At 40.9% G+C, this 15,624-nt stretch overlaps 1 protein-coding gene across 12 annotated transcripts in view; it reads left to right on the top strand.

Annotated features, from left to right (window-relative positions):
- Positions 1-15,624, top strand: part of PHF8 (PHD finger protein 8) — a 78,442-nt gene that overhangs the window by 41,142 nt on the left and 21,676 nt on the right. For 11 of the 12 annotated variants that reach the window (XR_002831049.1, XR_002831051.1, XR_002831053.1 and 8 more), the window contains exons 11-18: positions 899-990; positions 5,053-5,142; positions 7,039-7,341; positions 8,121-8,224; positions 12,157-12,335; positions 12,632-12,717; positions 13,227-13,360; positions 13,957-14,270. Coding sequence is in view for 6 of the 12 variants with exons in the window: in XM_023759991.1 (XP_023615759.1) it covers positions 899-990; positions 5,053-5,142; positions 7,039-7,341; positions 8,121-8,224; positions 12,157-12,335; positions 12,632-12,717; positions 13,227-13,360; positions 13,957-14,270 (1,302 nt within the window). In the remaining 6 variants the exon portion in view is untranslated. The remainder of the gene's footprint in view (positions 1-898; positions 991-5,052; positions 5,143-7,038; positions 7,342-8,120; positions 8,225-12,156; positions 12,336-12,631; positions 12,718-13,226; positions 13,361-13,956; positions 14,271-15,624) is intronic. The other variant, XM_023759992.1, reaches the window with a different exon arrangement.

Here is a 15,624-nt window from a genome sequence, read left to right as displayed (position 1 = left end):
AGAAACTCAGTCTGGATAGTCTGTTTCCTGAGAAATTCTACTTCCCATGAGGACAAGGCCCAGTCCTGACCATCCTGGTATCGTTGTGTTGGTTCCGGGTCTCAGCCCAGGTGGAAGCTCACCTGCTGGGTGTCTTCTTGCCCACTCTGCTCTGAAATCGAGTAGTTCCCTTGATTAGACCTGAGATTCTTCAAGATGACTTGGCCAAGAAGGAATCAGTAACTCAGAGTTATGAAGAACCTCAGAGACCAATGAGTAGTCTCCTATCCAATACCTCAAGCCCTTATTCTGCCACCTAGACAGACTGTCACTTAAGTGTTCAGAGGGTAAATGACTCACTGCTTATTACTTGTTCTGAAAAGCTCAGTTTAGTAGAAAATTCTGTATTGCACCTAACTAAATCTGGCATTGCCATAGCCTCCTCCTGGAGTAACTCAGAACAAGGGCATTAAATGGCCCTTCAGATCTGTGTAGAGGGGGGCTAATCATGGTCGTCCTGAGTGTTACATTTTGGAACCCAAGAGGGAGAGTAGTGTCGTGAGAGAAGCACAGGCCTCGGATTCAGAAAGACATGGTTTCAGTCTTGGCTTTGGCAATTTACTAGGTGTATGACCTTGGTTAAATCTCTTTGCCTCTCTGTGCCTCAGTTTCCTGAACTACAAAATGAAGATAGTGATACTTGGCTTACAGGGTTGGGTATAAAGATTAAATGAGAATGTAGATGTCAGATGCCTGGCACATAGTAGGTACTCATTAAATGAACAATATTATAAGAACTGAGATCTGGAGTTGTGTTTAGAACCTCGAGCATTTTCTCTGGTTGCCTGAAAAAAGTAAGAAGCCTTTCACTTCCCTGCATGGCTTTGCTCACACTCTGCCTTCCTCTTTCACCCTTTAGGTTTGCGAGAGAACAGGAGACATCCTGCCTCCTACCTGATCCATGGTGGCAAAGCTCTGAACTTGGCCTTTAGAGCCTGGACAAGGAAAGAAGTAAATATGCTTATTTCTCTACCTCCTCTAGAGTTCTGCCCTTTATGGGGACTGGATTTGGGTAGATTCTTTGGGGGCGGCAGAAGAGACCAGGGAGGCTTGTGGGCTCTCGGAGTTAGAATGGAGGACTGGGCTAGGACTGTTTAGATTATGTTTCCAAACTTTTCTTTCTGATTATAAAAAAGTAATACATGCCTACTCTAGAGAATTAAAAAATACAGAAGAGTATAAAGAAGGAAAATATCACCTATAATTTTAATACTCAGAGGGAATTAACATTAGCATTTGGGTATACAGTCAAACCTCATTTCTCAAACATCTCCCATCTCGAACAATTCAGTTCTTGACCAAGAAAGTTGTTCACAGAAAAGTCTCCCTTGTAGACCAAAACTTCAGTTTTCGACCTGACAGCCCTTTCGTGCTGTTATCTCAACGTGACAAAGTGTATGGAAGGCAACAAGCAAAGGAGAGAATGCTTTTGTTGCTGGATTAGCACAATTTTAAAACACAAAGAGGCCATCAAGAGTGCTAATGTTGCTAAGAGTGTGAAAATGCTCACAAAACAGCAACCACAAGCAATTGAATAGGTAGAAAAACTGTTGTTGATTGGATAAAGGAAAAGCAGTTAGCCCAGTGATAAAACTTCTGAGGCAGTGATATATGAAAAATTCCTTTAAGGCTAGTAGGAGGTGGTTCTATAAAGTTAAGAAAAGAAGTGTTTATTTATAAATTAAACAGTACATTACACATGTACTGTATATAAGAAAGGTTGAAACAGAATCATTTGGGGGTCTGGAATGTATTAATTCAATTTACATTATTTTTAATGGGGAAAAATGATGCAGTTTTTGAACAAATCGCTTCTCGAACAGCCTTCTGGAATGAATTAGGTTCAAGAAACGAGGTTCCACAGTATTTTCTTCTGACCTTTCTTATATGCATTTAAAAAACATAATTTCTGTCATCCTGTACATACAATTTTATATCTGAATTGGTTGGCTTATCTTAATTTTCCTGTGTCACCAAAGTTCTCCGTAAACATTTAATAGTTACATGATATTCTTTTGCAGGTATGTATCATCCTTACCTGACTACTTGTGTATTGTTCCTTTCTTTTTATTTATCCATTTATTTGGGGGGCAGTTGTAGAAAATCATGCAGTGTATATCTGTTTGTATTAGTTTTTGTCCTGCGTGTCTTTTATTTATTTATTTATTTATTTATATATTTTTAAAAAAATATATTTTACTGATTTTTTTACAGAGATGAAGGGAGAGGGATAGAGAGCCAGAAACATCGATGAGAGAGAAACATCGATCAGCTGCCTTCTGCACACCCCTTACCAGGGATGTGCCCACAACCAAGGTACATGCCTTTGACCGGAATCGAACCTGGCCGACGCTCTATCCACTGAGCCAAACCGGTCAGGGCCTGCGTGTCTTTTAAAAAAATGTTTTTATTGATTTCAGAGAGAGGATGGGAGAGGGACATAGAAACATCAATGATGAGAGAGAAACATCAACATCCATCAGCTATTTCTTGCATGCCCCCTACTGGGGATCGAGCCCAAAACCCAGGCATGTGCCCTGACCGGAAATCCTGGTTCATGGGTTGATGTTCAGCCACTGAACCACAACAGTTGGGCTGTCCCTGATCTCTTGATTGAAGTTTCTTCAGGATAGATTCCTAGAAGAGCAATTGATCAAAGTATATGGAAAAAATGTATGACTCTTGGTGCATACTGCTAAAATGGCTTTTTAGAAATATATCAATATCCATCTAGCCAGTTGAATATTAAATAGCTATAGAAGAGAGTCAGTAAGTTCTATGTACTGATTTGGAAAGATCTCTAGAATTTGTCAAGTAAAGGTATAGAACCGTGTATATAGTGTGTTACCTTATGTGTAAAAAGGGGGAAAACAATAATTATATTTGTATGTGCTTAATGTTTGCCCTAAGACACAATCTGGAGAGATGCAGAAAAAACTAATAAAAGTGGCATATGGGGGTGGCCTAATGGAGCTGATGACCTAATGGGGCTGATGAGGCTTTTCAGTATATATCTTTTGATATTGTTTGATTTTTTAAAATTTTGTAAATGGATTATCTACTCAAAATACTGAATTTTTAAAAAAGCAATTTTAAGAAATGCAAAAATAGAAGACATATCAATATTTTTTATGCTTTTGATATATATGTATATATGTGTATGTACATACACATACACACACACACACACATACGCATCCTATATAATAAAAGGCTAATATGCAAATTGTCCCCTCGACCAGGGGGGCGGGGTGGGGCCGGCTGGCCAACCACCCACTGCCCCTCCCCCCAGCCAGCCTGTCCCAATTAGCCCTGATCGGGGCAGGCCGGCCATACTTCACCCGTGCACGAATTCCTGCACTGGGCCTCTAGTATATCTATATTTGTTAATCCTCACCCAAGGATATTTTTTCATTGATTTTTAGAGGGAGTGGAAGAGAGGGGGAGAGACAGAGAGAGAGAGGCATTAATGTGAGAGAGACAAATGGATTGGTTGCCTCCGCATGCACCCCAACCGGGATCGGTACATGCCCTTGACTGGATTCAAACCCGGGACCCTTCAGTCTGCAGATTGATGCTCTATCCACTGAGCCAAAACAGCTAGAGTGCTTCTGATATTTTTATAGACTTCTCTTCCTACATATAGTGGCCTAAGGAGATCTCCCCATTTCCTGTTGCCGAACTTCCCCTATTGAATTTTAAAAATTCAATATTCAGATATCCTCGGACTTCATGTTTTGTGCTCTCTCTTGCTCCCTAGACACATCTACAAGGCTTGGGCCTTAGCCTACAATTCTGTTTCTTTACATCTTTACATCATTCAGGTGTGGCTACCTTGAGTTTCATCTCTGACCCTCCTGCCCCCCATTTAGTGAACTTTAGCGTGACTCTCCCAGAAACACCAAAAGGGAGGGAAGTGGATGGGTTCTAAGCACTCATGCCTTGGGCCAGCATTGCCCCAGGGACCAAGGGATGGCCCCAAGTAGTGTGGCCAAAGGGAGAGTAGGACAGAGATCTGAGGAGCTATGCTTGTGGAACAAGTCTTTTGTGACGTGCAGATGACTGACTTCTGTGAGAAACACTTGCTCCCCACGTTTCCAGAGCCCCTGGGCTGGGTGGGAGGAGGAGGTTGTTAAGGTTATCCAGCTGGTCATATGGGTTTTAGGAGTCAGCTCCTGCCCAGCCATCAAAATAAATTCCAGATGGATTAAAAGAGTTAAAGGAAAAAAGAATCAAAGCATGGGAAACAAGAAGTAAATGCTGAGGAATTTTTATCAATCCTCTGGATACTGAAGTGAAGTGAAAACTGATGGAAGAAATCACAAAGGAAAAGCTTGACAGATCTGGCTACATAAACATGTAAATCTCGAGGACTCAAAAAGATTGCAAAGGAATTAAGAGAGACAACTAACAGCTCTCATCCTGGGTTGCTGTTGAGCTAGCTGTGGGCCAGTAACTATTCAGCACTGAGTTCTGTCCTCACACGTGGGGAGGAAGGAATGTTCCCAGGGATCTCCCTGAGGTCCTTGACTTTTTGAGGGGTGTGGCCCAAGCCTTCATCTGAGTTCCTCACACTTCTTGACACTGTCCTTTATCAGATATATGTTTTGTAAATATTTTCTCTGAGCCTATGGTTTGTCTTAACAGTGTTTTTCCCAGAGATGTTTTTCTTTTTTTATTAAGTCCAGTTTATCAGTTTTTTCTTTTATGATTCATGCTTTTTGTGTCCTAACAGATCTTTGCCTTACCCAAGGTCATAAAGATTTTCTCCTCCACTTTCTTCTAAATGGTTTATAGTTTTAGATGTTACGTTTAGGCCTGTGATCCATTTTGAGTTTGTATGTGTGTCTTTGTGTATGGTGCCGGATATGGGTTAAGGTTCTTTTGGGGCATATGAATATCTAATCGGTCCAGTACCATGTGTTACTACCCTTTCTTTTGAATTACTTTGGAACCTTTGTCAAAAATCAGTTATTTACGTGTGGGTCTGTCCTGATGCTTTTTGTTTGACAGGCTCTGCCAGAACATGAGGAGGAGATCCCGGACACAGTACGGACTGTACAGCTCATTAAAGATCTGGCTAGGGAGATTCGCCTGGTGGAAGTAAGAAGCATGGGAGCAGGGGAGGTGTTTGGGAAGGGCTTGAGGCTCAAGTGGCAGGTCAGGCCTCTGCACTTGGCATAAGGGATTAGGGGAAGGGTTGGGAAGGCCCAACCAAGGACTCTATTCATTCATTTATTTGTTAATTCAAATATATTATGTGCTTTAAGTGTGTGACACATTGGGTTAGGTGCTTAGGATACATAATACAATGTCTGCCCACAAAGAACTCACAGTCTAGTAGGAGACCCGGCAAAGTTAACCTGTCTAAGCCTCGTTTCCTCATCTCTAAAGTGGGTATAATTATACCTACTCAGGGGTTGTTAAAAGGATTAAATAAGGTCATGTAGGTTGATCATTAGTTATAGTGTTTGGCACACAGTTGGTTCTCAGTAAATTCTGATGGTGGGTCATAGTGATATTGGGTGGTGGAAGTCATAATAGTAGTTATTGTTGTTATTAATATTTTGATTCAGTCTCTGCATTCTACAAAATGACAGTTCTCCCGGGTTGAAGATGATTACAAAGCCATGTTTCAACAGGTGGCATAGACCACGAGGCAGTAAGGTATAGTGGTAAGAGACTCAGAGAAACTTGGGTTCTGGTTCCTGCTCTGTCACTTGCAAGCCTTTCAGAGCCCCAGTATCCTTATCTGTAAGGTTGAGATAACTCCACCTTTTCAGAGTTTTGTTAGAATTAAGAGCTTATGTATGTAGAGCCCCTCGCACAGTGCCTGGCAGAGTAAGTACTCAATAAATGTGAGCCATTGTTATTAGTAGGTTTTGCAGCAAAGAGAGAACTCAGTGTGGGCTGGTGAAGTAGCAGAGGCACCAGAGGAGAATGGGACTTGAGGAAATTTAAATTTTCCTTCCACTCAGAAGCTATAAAGTTCCATTTAGCACTAAATCCATGCTGAAGGGTAGTCAGAGTGAGCTACTGGGAACTTGGGCTTCTAGCCTCACCGCTTACAGCATGTTTCACTGCCTAGAGCATACCTTACATGGTCCACCTCCTACCTCATTTTCCTTCACTCCCTTTTGTCAGAATCCTTCGGGTTTAATTAAAAAGCCTACCCTTTCCCCAGCTCTTTCGACTTAAATCACTTTTGTATACATAGAACTTTGGAGTTCTTGGAAGAGGACTTAGTGATGGATCATATCTGATCCATTGGCTTTCAAATATTTTAAATAAGATTTTACTTGAAAGTCTAATATATACAATCAGTCAAAGCACAGCTGCTGTGAATAAGATGAAGGTGAGATGCTTAGCGCTCCACTAGGTCCCTCCAATCCTCAGGGCTCCTCCCAATAAGCTGAAAGGAGCCACAGAAAAGATCTTTGCAAACCACCTATCTAGTCTAATTATTTAATTTTACAGCTGAGTAGACAGAGCCCCGAGTGGTCAGATTACTATCTGAGGCCACAGAAGTAGCTAGTACCAGAATTCAGACTAGAACCTCTTTCTTTCTCTCAAATCCTGCAGTCCTTAGAGTTGGAACTACCAGTTTAGTACTCAATTATTTTGTCTCATATCAGCTGCTCTTGGAGTCTTTTCTCTCCAGTTTTTAAATATATTTTTATTGTTGATAGTATTACAGATATCTCCCATTTTCCCCACCTTTGCCCCCCTCCTCCCAGCCCCTACCCACTTATCTCCAGTTTTGACAATAATGCTGGGCTTTTCCTCTGCTCGTCTTCTTCATATTTGTCAATGGCTGGGTAAAGAAATGCCACCCAAATTTTTGATGACTCATTGTGCAAAAACTAAGGTGTGCATATGTGGAGCATTTGTAAGCCACTTCCATTGGCTGTGCCGCCAGTGCCATGAATGGACCTCTGCTCTTAGCAGAGAGAACCCTTGAGTAAGCTCTAACCCCCTTGTGTACTAACACTCTTGTAGGATATCTTCCAACAGAAGGTTGGGAATACGAGCAGTATCTTTGGGATGCAGAGGATCTTCCCAGGCGGCTCCATTCCCTTAACCAGGCCAGGCCATCCCACTTCAATAGCCATATCCAGGCTGTCAATGCCCTCCAAAACTGATTCAAAGAAGAAAGGCCTGAAGCCCAAGGAACTCTTCAAGAAGGCTGAGCGAAAGGGCAAGGAGAGCTCAGCCTTGGGGCCTGCTGGCCAATTGAGCTATAATCTCATGGACATATACAATCATCAGGCACTGAAGACAGGCTCTTCCCAGAAAGAAAAGGTGGGTGCTGGCCCATGGGTTCAGCCCAACCCTTTTGTGTCCCTTGGAAGAGCAGAGCTTCAAAATGACAGGATATCCTGTTTTCCCATGTCCCTTAGGGCCCCTGGTGTTTGGCTACCAGTCCCACTAATTTAATAGGCATTTATTGAGACCTTGTCTATGCTGGGCACTGTGATAGATGCTATAGATGTAACCTTCAAGAGGCTGACAGGCTAGTGAGAAATACAGGCATAAAAAATGAGTGCAATGAAGTGTTGTAGATACCACAGTTGGGTATGTGTGGGACCCTAGGACCCAGAGGGTGATGATTCTATCTGGGTAGGGGCAATGATCAGGAGCTCTTCTCAGAAAACATGACACAAGCTGAATCTTGAAATGCTTGGATGAGAATGACATTTGAGAACATGCTCTGTGAGTGCCAGGTTGAAGTCTCGAACAGGTCCTTGAGAAAAGCTCTCGTCCAGGGCGCCGACTTGCTTCAAGATTGTGGTGCCTTCTCTGGGTATGTGAAGGTGCTCCCCCCCTCTTTTTAGGGAACATGCTTTATAAGATTGATAGGGTTCCCTCTGAGCCAGCCATTCTCAACCTCCTATTCCTGTGATCATTTGGGGTGCAAAGTGGGGAGTGGCACAGTGTAGTAGAAGGCCTTCATTCAGGTGGTTTTGACAGTGAACTAAACCAGTGAAACTGGAGGGAACTGGCCATGGAAGACCCATGGCCTGTTACTGATTCACATGGGAGACCCAGACAGGTGACAACTGAGCATCCTCCTCCTGCAGTTCAACATCACTGGTACCTGCTTGAATGACTCAGATGATGACTCGCCAGACTTGGACGTTGATGGGAATGAGGGCCCGCTGGCCTTATTGATGTCTAATGGCAGGTGAGGTGGGAAGAATGAACACAGATACTGGGACTGTTGGTGGCAACATGCCACTAACACAGGGCATGGAATTGGGATCTGGGACTGTAACACGGTCGGGGAGGGACTGCATTTGGAGAAATACCTGGATATTATCAGATATCATTACTTCGTTCAGAGAATCATGATTGCGTTTATGGGTAGGGAGGGGAGAGGTCTAGAATCTAATTGGCAATCCTGAGAAAAATCTTGTGTAAGTTCTAGAAATTCCAGCCAGTCAGTGGGTCAGAACTGCTGGCAGGTATAAGAGGTAGTATAGCATACCGGTTAAGAGCATTAGTTTTGTATATACCTTTTGCGATTCAATTTTTAGGAATTTATTTTGCAGAAATATTTGCACAGGTGTATACAAAGAAATGCTCACATCATTGTTCATAATAGTAATTGGAAACATGTTCATCAGTTAGGGTTGGATAAATTATGGTACATCTGTAGAATAGAATACCATGCAGCTGTTAAAAAGGAATGAGTTTAATATCTATTGACATGATGAACCGTCCAAGGTTAAATCCTTAAGTGAAAAAATCAGTTTATAAAATAATATATAGGGATAGTTCCATTTTCATTAAAAAAAATGCATGTGTGTAGAAAAGCAATATACAGACTTTCCCCTTTATTTTTTAAATTAAATTTATTGGGGTGACATTAGTTGACATGATCATATATTCCTTTATTTTTAACTTGTTTGAAGAGGTTTAAATTTTAATTTATACAGTTTAAAATTCAAAAAGCGTGAAAGAATACATAGTGAAAAATTTTGCTCCCACTCCTCTCTGTTCCCCAATTCCCCTCCCCATGGACAATCAGTGTCAACGATTTCCTTCCAGAGATATTTTATGCACATTCACACAAATAAATATATTTATTATTTTATACTTGTCAACCAAACTTATAACAGTAGTTACTTCTGGTAAGTAGGATAGGGGAGAAAGGAGAGGAAATTTTCACTTCAATAGCATTTTAATTTTGTACAATGAACATGTGTGCCTTTTCTTAAAATAGTTGTTAACAGAACATTTTCCAAAAGAATAAAACAATAGCTGTTCACAACAGAAAGCATGAACTTGGGAATCAGACAATCCCAAGTTCGAATCTCAGCTCTGACATGTGTTTATGTGTGACCATGGCAAGTTAACTAACCCGTCTGCCTCAGTGTCCTTATTAGATCTATCCTATAGATAAAACTTAGGGTTGTTGGAGGACTAAATGAGTTAGTGTATGTAAAGTGCTTATCAAAGGGCCTGCCACATAGTAAATGCTTAATTAATGGTAGATCTTACAAATAATGATCAAGTTGAAGTGAAAGGTGGTGATGGAGGTGATAATGGCATGGGTATGAACAGAAGCTGAGTAGGTCATCAGAAATCCTGTGGTCAGGCAGAGGAAGATAGTAAGAGTTATCATTTGGGCACTCAGAACACCAGACAGGAGCAGTAAAGAGCCAAATACAGAGTATGTACATTGTGGGAACACAAGTGACAAGGATACCAAAGGTTGTCTTCAGATCCCAAGGGTGGGTGTGGTAGGTCCACCTGGTGAGAGTAGGGCACATTCTGAAAGCAGCAGAGTTATCCTTGGGATTTGAGAACCTGGTTACTAAAGAATAAGATTAGAGAGACTGTTGAGCATTGAGACTGTTGAGCATTGCCTTTGTCCAGAACCAATGGTTGGTCTCTGGGGAAGAGAAAATTGAGAGTCCTAGAGTCCAGCCTGTAATGGCTATTGAGGACATGATGAGACATTTTCCCCTTCTCTACTTCTATCACTTCCTGAAGCTGCCAGAGGCAGCTGTTAAGTTACCTACAGAGTCAAGGTATAGAAATATTTGGAAACCAGATGATATTATGTCTGGACTTTTCTCCAAAGTAATCCAGTGTTTTGCAGAGGCTGAGGTGTAAATGAAACAAGATTGGCTGTGAAACAAGATTGACAATTGCTGGAACTTAACTGGGTGATAGGTACATGGGAATTTGGTATACTTTTACATTTTTTGAATATGTTTGACATTTTTCAAATTAGATGTTAATAAAAGATCTGGGTATAAACAGCTACCATTTACAGAGCACCCACTCTGTATCAACTTCTATCTTAGCTATTTACATACATTATTTTATTTAGTCCTCACAACAACCCTGAAGACCAGGGTTGTTATCCCTATTTTACTAATATGGAAACTGAGGCCCCAAGAACTTCATTAGCTACATTGGGCACTCACCATGTGTCAGTCTCTGCATTAGCTTATTTAATTCTCCCAACAACTCTATGAGGTAGAAAACAGGCCAATTTAATGAGAGCCAATTAACTGAAAGCTAGTTCACCAAATGACTATTCGCTGAATATGTCAAGTATACTAATTTACCAAAAATGTGTTTCTTTTTAATAATAAGGTTTATTTTAGCAGTTTGTAGGTTCATCCATGATGTAGTATGTATCATTAATTCCTTTTTATTGCTGAATAGTATTCCATTGTATGGATATACCACATTTTGTTTATCTGCTCACTAGTTGGTGGTCATGGGATTGATTCCACTTTGGGTTATGAATAATGGTGCCATGAGCATTTTGCAAACAAATATTTGTGTGGCTATATTTTTTGGTTTCTTACTTAGGAGTAAAGTTTTGGTTCATATGGTAACTCTTTTTTAACTTTTTAAGAAACTACCAAAACTTTATTCCAAAATGTACCATTTTATATTCCCACCAGCAATTACAAGTTACTCCATATACTGATTAACACTTGTTATTCTCTCTCTTTTTAATTATAGCCATTCTGATGGATATAAAGTGGTATCTCATTGTGGCTTAATTTTCATTTCCTTTAAGACTTAACAATGTTGAGCATTTTTTTGTGTGATTATTAGTCATTTGTATATCATCTTTAGAAAAAAGATATCCTGTGCATTCAATGACTAAGGTCTACTCATATCTTTTGCTCATTTTAATTGGTTTATGTGTCTTATTATAGAGTTCTAAGAGTTATTTAAATATTCTGGATACAAATACTTCCCCAGATAAGTGATTTGCAAGTATTTCTTCCCAGTCTGTGGTTTGTCTTTTCATTTTCTTTTTTTTAAAATATATTTTTATTGACTTTTACAGAGAGGAAGGGAGAGGGATAGAGAGTTAGAAACATCGATGAGAGAGAAACATCCATCAGCTGCCTCCTGCACACCCCAAACTGGGGATGTGCCCACAACCAAGGTACATGCCCTTGGCCGGAATCGAACCTGGGACCTTTCAGTCCGCAGGCCGATGCTCTATCCACTGAGCCAAACCGGTTAGGGCTCATTTTCTTAATAGTGTCTTTTGAAGCACAAACATTTTGAATTTTACCTAATCCCAGGTCACAAAGATATTTTTCATTTTCTTCTAGAAGTTTTATAGTTTTAGATTTTACATTTAGACCTATGATCCACTTTGAGTTAATTTTTGAGTATCATGTGAGGTACGAATCCACATTTCTTTGCATGTGATAGCCAGTTATTTCAGCACCTTTGTTGAAAAGACCATTCTATCCCGACTGAATTGTCTTGGGGCCTTTATCAGAAATCAACTGACCATAAACTTAAGAGTTTATTTCTAGAATTGCAGTACAGTTTCAATGACATATGTCTGTCCTTATGTCACTATCACACTACCTGGATTACTGTAGCTTTATAGTAAATTTTGAAATTGAGTAGTATAAGTCCTCCAACTTTGTTCTTTTTCCAAATTGTTTTGGCCAGTTGAGACCTTTGTATGCTTGTATACATTTTAGTATCAGTTTACTAATTTCTTCAAAAAATCTAGCTGTATTTTGATAGGAATTGCATTGAATCTATAGATCAAGTTGGAGAGAATTGCCACCATAACAATTTTGAGTGTGACTAATTTTATGTTCTGTTTTCCTCTAGTACCAAGAGGGTAAAGAGCTTATCCAAGTCTCGGCGAGCCAAGATCGCAAGGAAGGCAGACAAAGCTAGGCTAATGGCAGAACACATGATGGATGATGAATTTGACTTGGATTCGGATGATGAACTGCAGATTGATGAGAGATTGGGAAAGGATAAGACGACTCTGATAATAAGACCAAGTGGGTACCTGTTCTTTCTCTTTCCTGCTTCTTGGGCTATTATGAATTTTTTGTGCCCTTGATAGACTCCAGACATTAATCCTGAGCTTGTTGACATTCTGATTTACCAGCTCTGTAGGCCTCCATGTAACCTTTGCTCTAGAGATTTATTTGTAAGCTAATTCTTAACCTTTCTAAATCAGTCTTCTGTGGTCATTACTTTTAGGAATACTATAGTCTTATTTTCTTTCCCCTGGGTGTTTGGTTTAGAGATGTTAATCTTAGCTTCATGATCAGTGCATACCTTTGTTTTCTAGAATTTCCCCGAAAGCTGCCCCGTGCGAAGCCTTGCTCTGACCCCAACCGAGTTCGAGAACCAGGAGAAGTTGAGTTTGATATTGAGGTAGGAGCCTGCCCTGTGTTTAGTCTTCCGCTTATTCTGGTTATAGAGACAGAAGGCAGATACTGTCATTCTACTTGTGGAAGGGGGGGGGGTGGTTACCTGTGTATTCAATGGCTACGGTATTTATTAAGTGAAAGATTGTGTACTAAGTGCTGCTGAGCATATAAATGGAAGATTATAATTTAGTTAAAATATTTAAAAGTCTTTAATACAGAGTAGAATAAAAGCAGTGTGAGGTAGCAGAAAGAGCATCTGATTTGGAATATCTTATTGTGATCTTGCACAAACTATTTAACTTCACTGAGCCTTAGTTTCACTATCTGTAAAATGGGAGTTATACTACCTACCTCACAAAGATGCTGTGAGAATGAAAATGAAAGAATGAATATTCTGTTTATACTAGTCTATACTTGGTGCTGAGAAGATACTAGTTTCAGGAGTGAGACTATCATTGGGCACTTATCTGACCAACCCTGGGCAGCTAAGGTGATATTCTTTTTCCCCAACAGGAGGACTATACAACAGATGAGGACATGGTGGAAGGGGTCGAAGGCAAGCTTGGGAATGGGAGTGGAGCTGGTGGAATTCTTGATCTGCTCAAGGCCAGCAGGCAGGTGGGGGGACCTGACTATGCTGCCCTCACGTGAGTACTGGCTTTGATCATCTCCCCTTCCAAGGCAGTCAAACAACATACCCTTACCTCCCACTCAAAGGGCTAAGGCAGCCAGTCAGCAAACATTTATCAGGCTATTATTTAAAGGGACAAAGAATTAGCCAGGGCATTTGGACTGAAAGAGTAAAGTAAACATGAAATCTGTCCTAAGAAACTTAAAGTCTGAGAGGGAGAGAGAGACTATATAGACATCAAGGGGAATCAGTTTTGTGTTTTGGGAAGTTGGAAGAGGGGCTGGAAGAGACAAGGAAGGAGAACTGGGTCTTTTAAAAAACAAAGAAAGAACGCAGCATGGATGAACATGGAGGGAGATGCGCCCCTCTTTTTGTCATATTGTGTGCTGTCTGTGGAGAGACTTGAAGCAAGAAGGACTGGCCTTTTGATGAAAACAGTCTGTGGTACTATCTGGATCCTTTATTGATTTCTGGTTTTTCACCTGGGATAATTCTCTTCCTTCTCTCACCCTGACCCCTCAGCTGTTGGCCCTCCTCCCTGACTATTCTGATGACTAATTTCCATTGACAACTAAAGAAACTACCTAAGCATTTCTCCTCTGTCCCTTGCAGCGAGGCCCCTGCCTCTCCCAGCACTCAGGAGGCCATCCAGGGCATGCTGTGTATGGCCAACCTGCAGTCCTCATCGTCCTCCCCAGCTACCTCCAGCCTGCAGGCCTGGTGGACCGGGGGGCAGGACCGAAGCAGTACGAGCTCCAGCAGTGGTTTGGGTACAGTGTCGAGCAGTCCTGTGTCCCAGCGCACCCCAGGAAAGCGGCCCATCAAGCGGCCAGCATACTGGAGAACCGAGAGCGAGGAGGAGGAGGAGAATGCCAGTCTGGATGAACAGGACAGCTTGGGAGCATGCTTCAAGGATGCAGAGTATAGTAAGGGCAGCTGAGCACTTGAGTGCCGGCCAGAAGGGTTCCCCCACCCCAGTCTCAATCCCAATCTCAGTCCAGGACAGCCAAGCCATATTTTCTTAATCTGTAAAATGGGACTATCTCACAGGTTGATTTAAGAATTAGAGATGATACTTGTACAAAGCACCTGACTACTGTCTTGCTCATGGGTGATCCTCAGAAATTGGTAGCTGTTATAATTAGTTATCATTCACTTTTAGTCCAACCTTCCCTGCTGGTGACCTTTTTCCCTCTTGCCTATTTCACTTCCATCACCTGTATTTTTTGTGTTCTATGTCATTCCGCTCATCCGTGGCAAAAGTATTTATAATAACCTTTTGGTGGGCTTTTTACATTTAAGAGATGACTCATTTTTGTAAGCTAAGATTTATTGAGTACTTCAGTGTATAAAGCACTTTTTTGTATAGTATAGATGACATTAATGTAGGCGTTTGTTTTAATACTATTTTTTTAAAAATTAGTGCTATTGACCCAAATTAGAACAAGACAGAGAAAGTAAAAGTTACTTTTTAAAAAATATATATTTTATTGATTTTTAAAATATTTTATTGATTTTTTACAGAGAGGAATGGAGAGGAATAGAGAGTCAGAAACATCGATGAGAGAGAAACATTGATCAGCTGCCTCCTGCACACCCCCTACTGGGGATGTGTCCACAACAGAGGTACATGCCCTTGACTGGAATTGAACCTTGGACCCTTCAGTCCGCAGGCCGATGCTCTATCCACCGAGCCAAACTGGATAGGGCTAAAAGTTACTTTTGACTAACACTCATCCACCTCTGAGGTTATCTGAGGCAGGTGACCTTTGTTATCAGTTTGATTTACACCTTTCATTTTCTTGTGTTTATACCTGCATGTAGCTATAAATAGATAAAGGTGTAGTGCTCTTTAGTGTCTATTGTTCTAAAGCTTGCTTGGATATCTTTCAGTATCAGTTCCTAGAGATATACTTCATCAACAATATTGAGATATACCTCCTGCATAGTAGTCTGATAGCATAGCTGTACCATAATTTGTTTAGCCATTTCCTACTGATTAACATTCAGGTTGTTTCTAATATTTTACTATTTCTAACAATGCTTCAATGAAAATTCGTATAAATAACCTTTAGAGCCCATGTGTCAGCTAACATTTCTCTAGGGTGGCTAGACATGCTGGGTTGAAGGGTATGTACAAAATAAATGTTCAGAGTGCCAAATCCCCCTCCAAAATGGCCAGTGTATGAGTAGTGTATGAGCAAAACCTGTCTCTCCACAGGCTTACCAGTAGTGGATGTTACCAGCCTTTTTTATTTTTGCCAAATCAGATGGCAAAAA

This window comes from Myotis lucifugus, unplaced genomic scaffold (assembly GCF_000147115.1).
Source record: "Myotis lucifugus unplaced genomic scaffold, Myoluc2.0 scaffold_169, whole genome shotgun sequence".
Lineage (NCBI taxonomy): Eukaryota > Metazoa > Chordata > Mammalia > Chiroptera > Vespertilionidae > Myotis > Myotis lucifugus.
The sequence above is the reverse complement of the archived record's forward strand: the minus strand, read 5'-3'. Positions and strand labels throughout refer to the sequence as shown.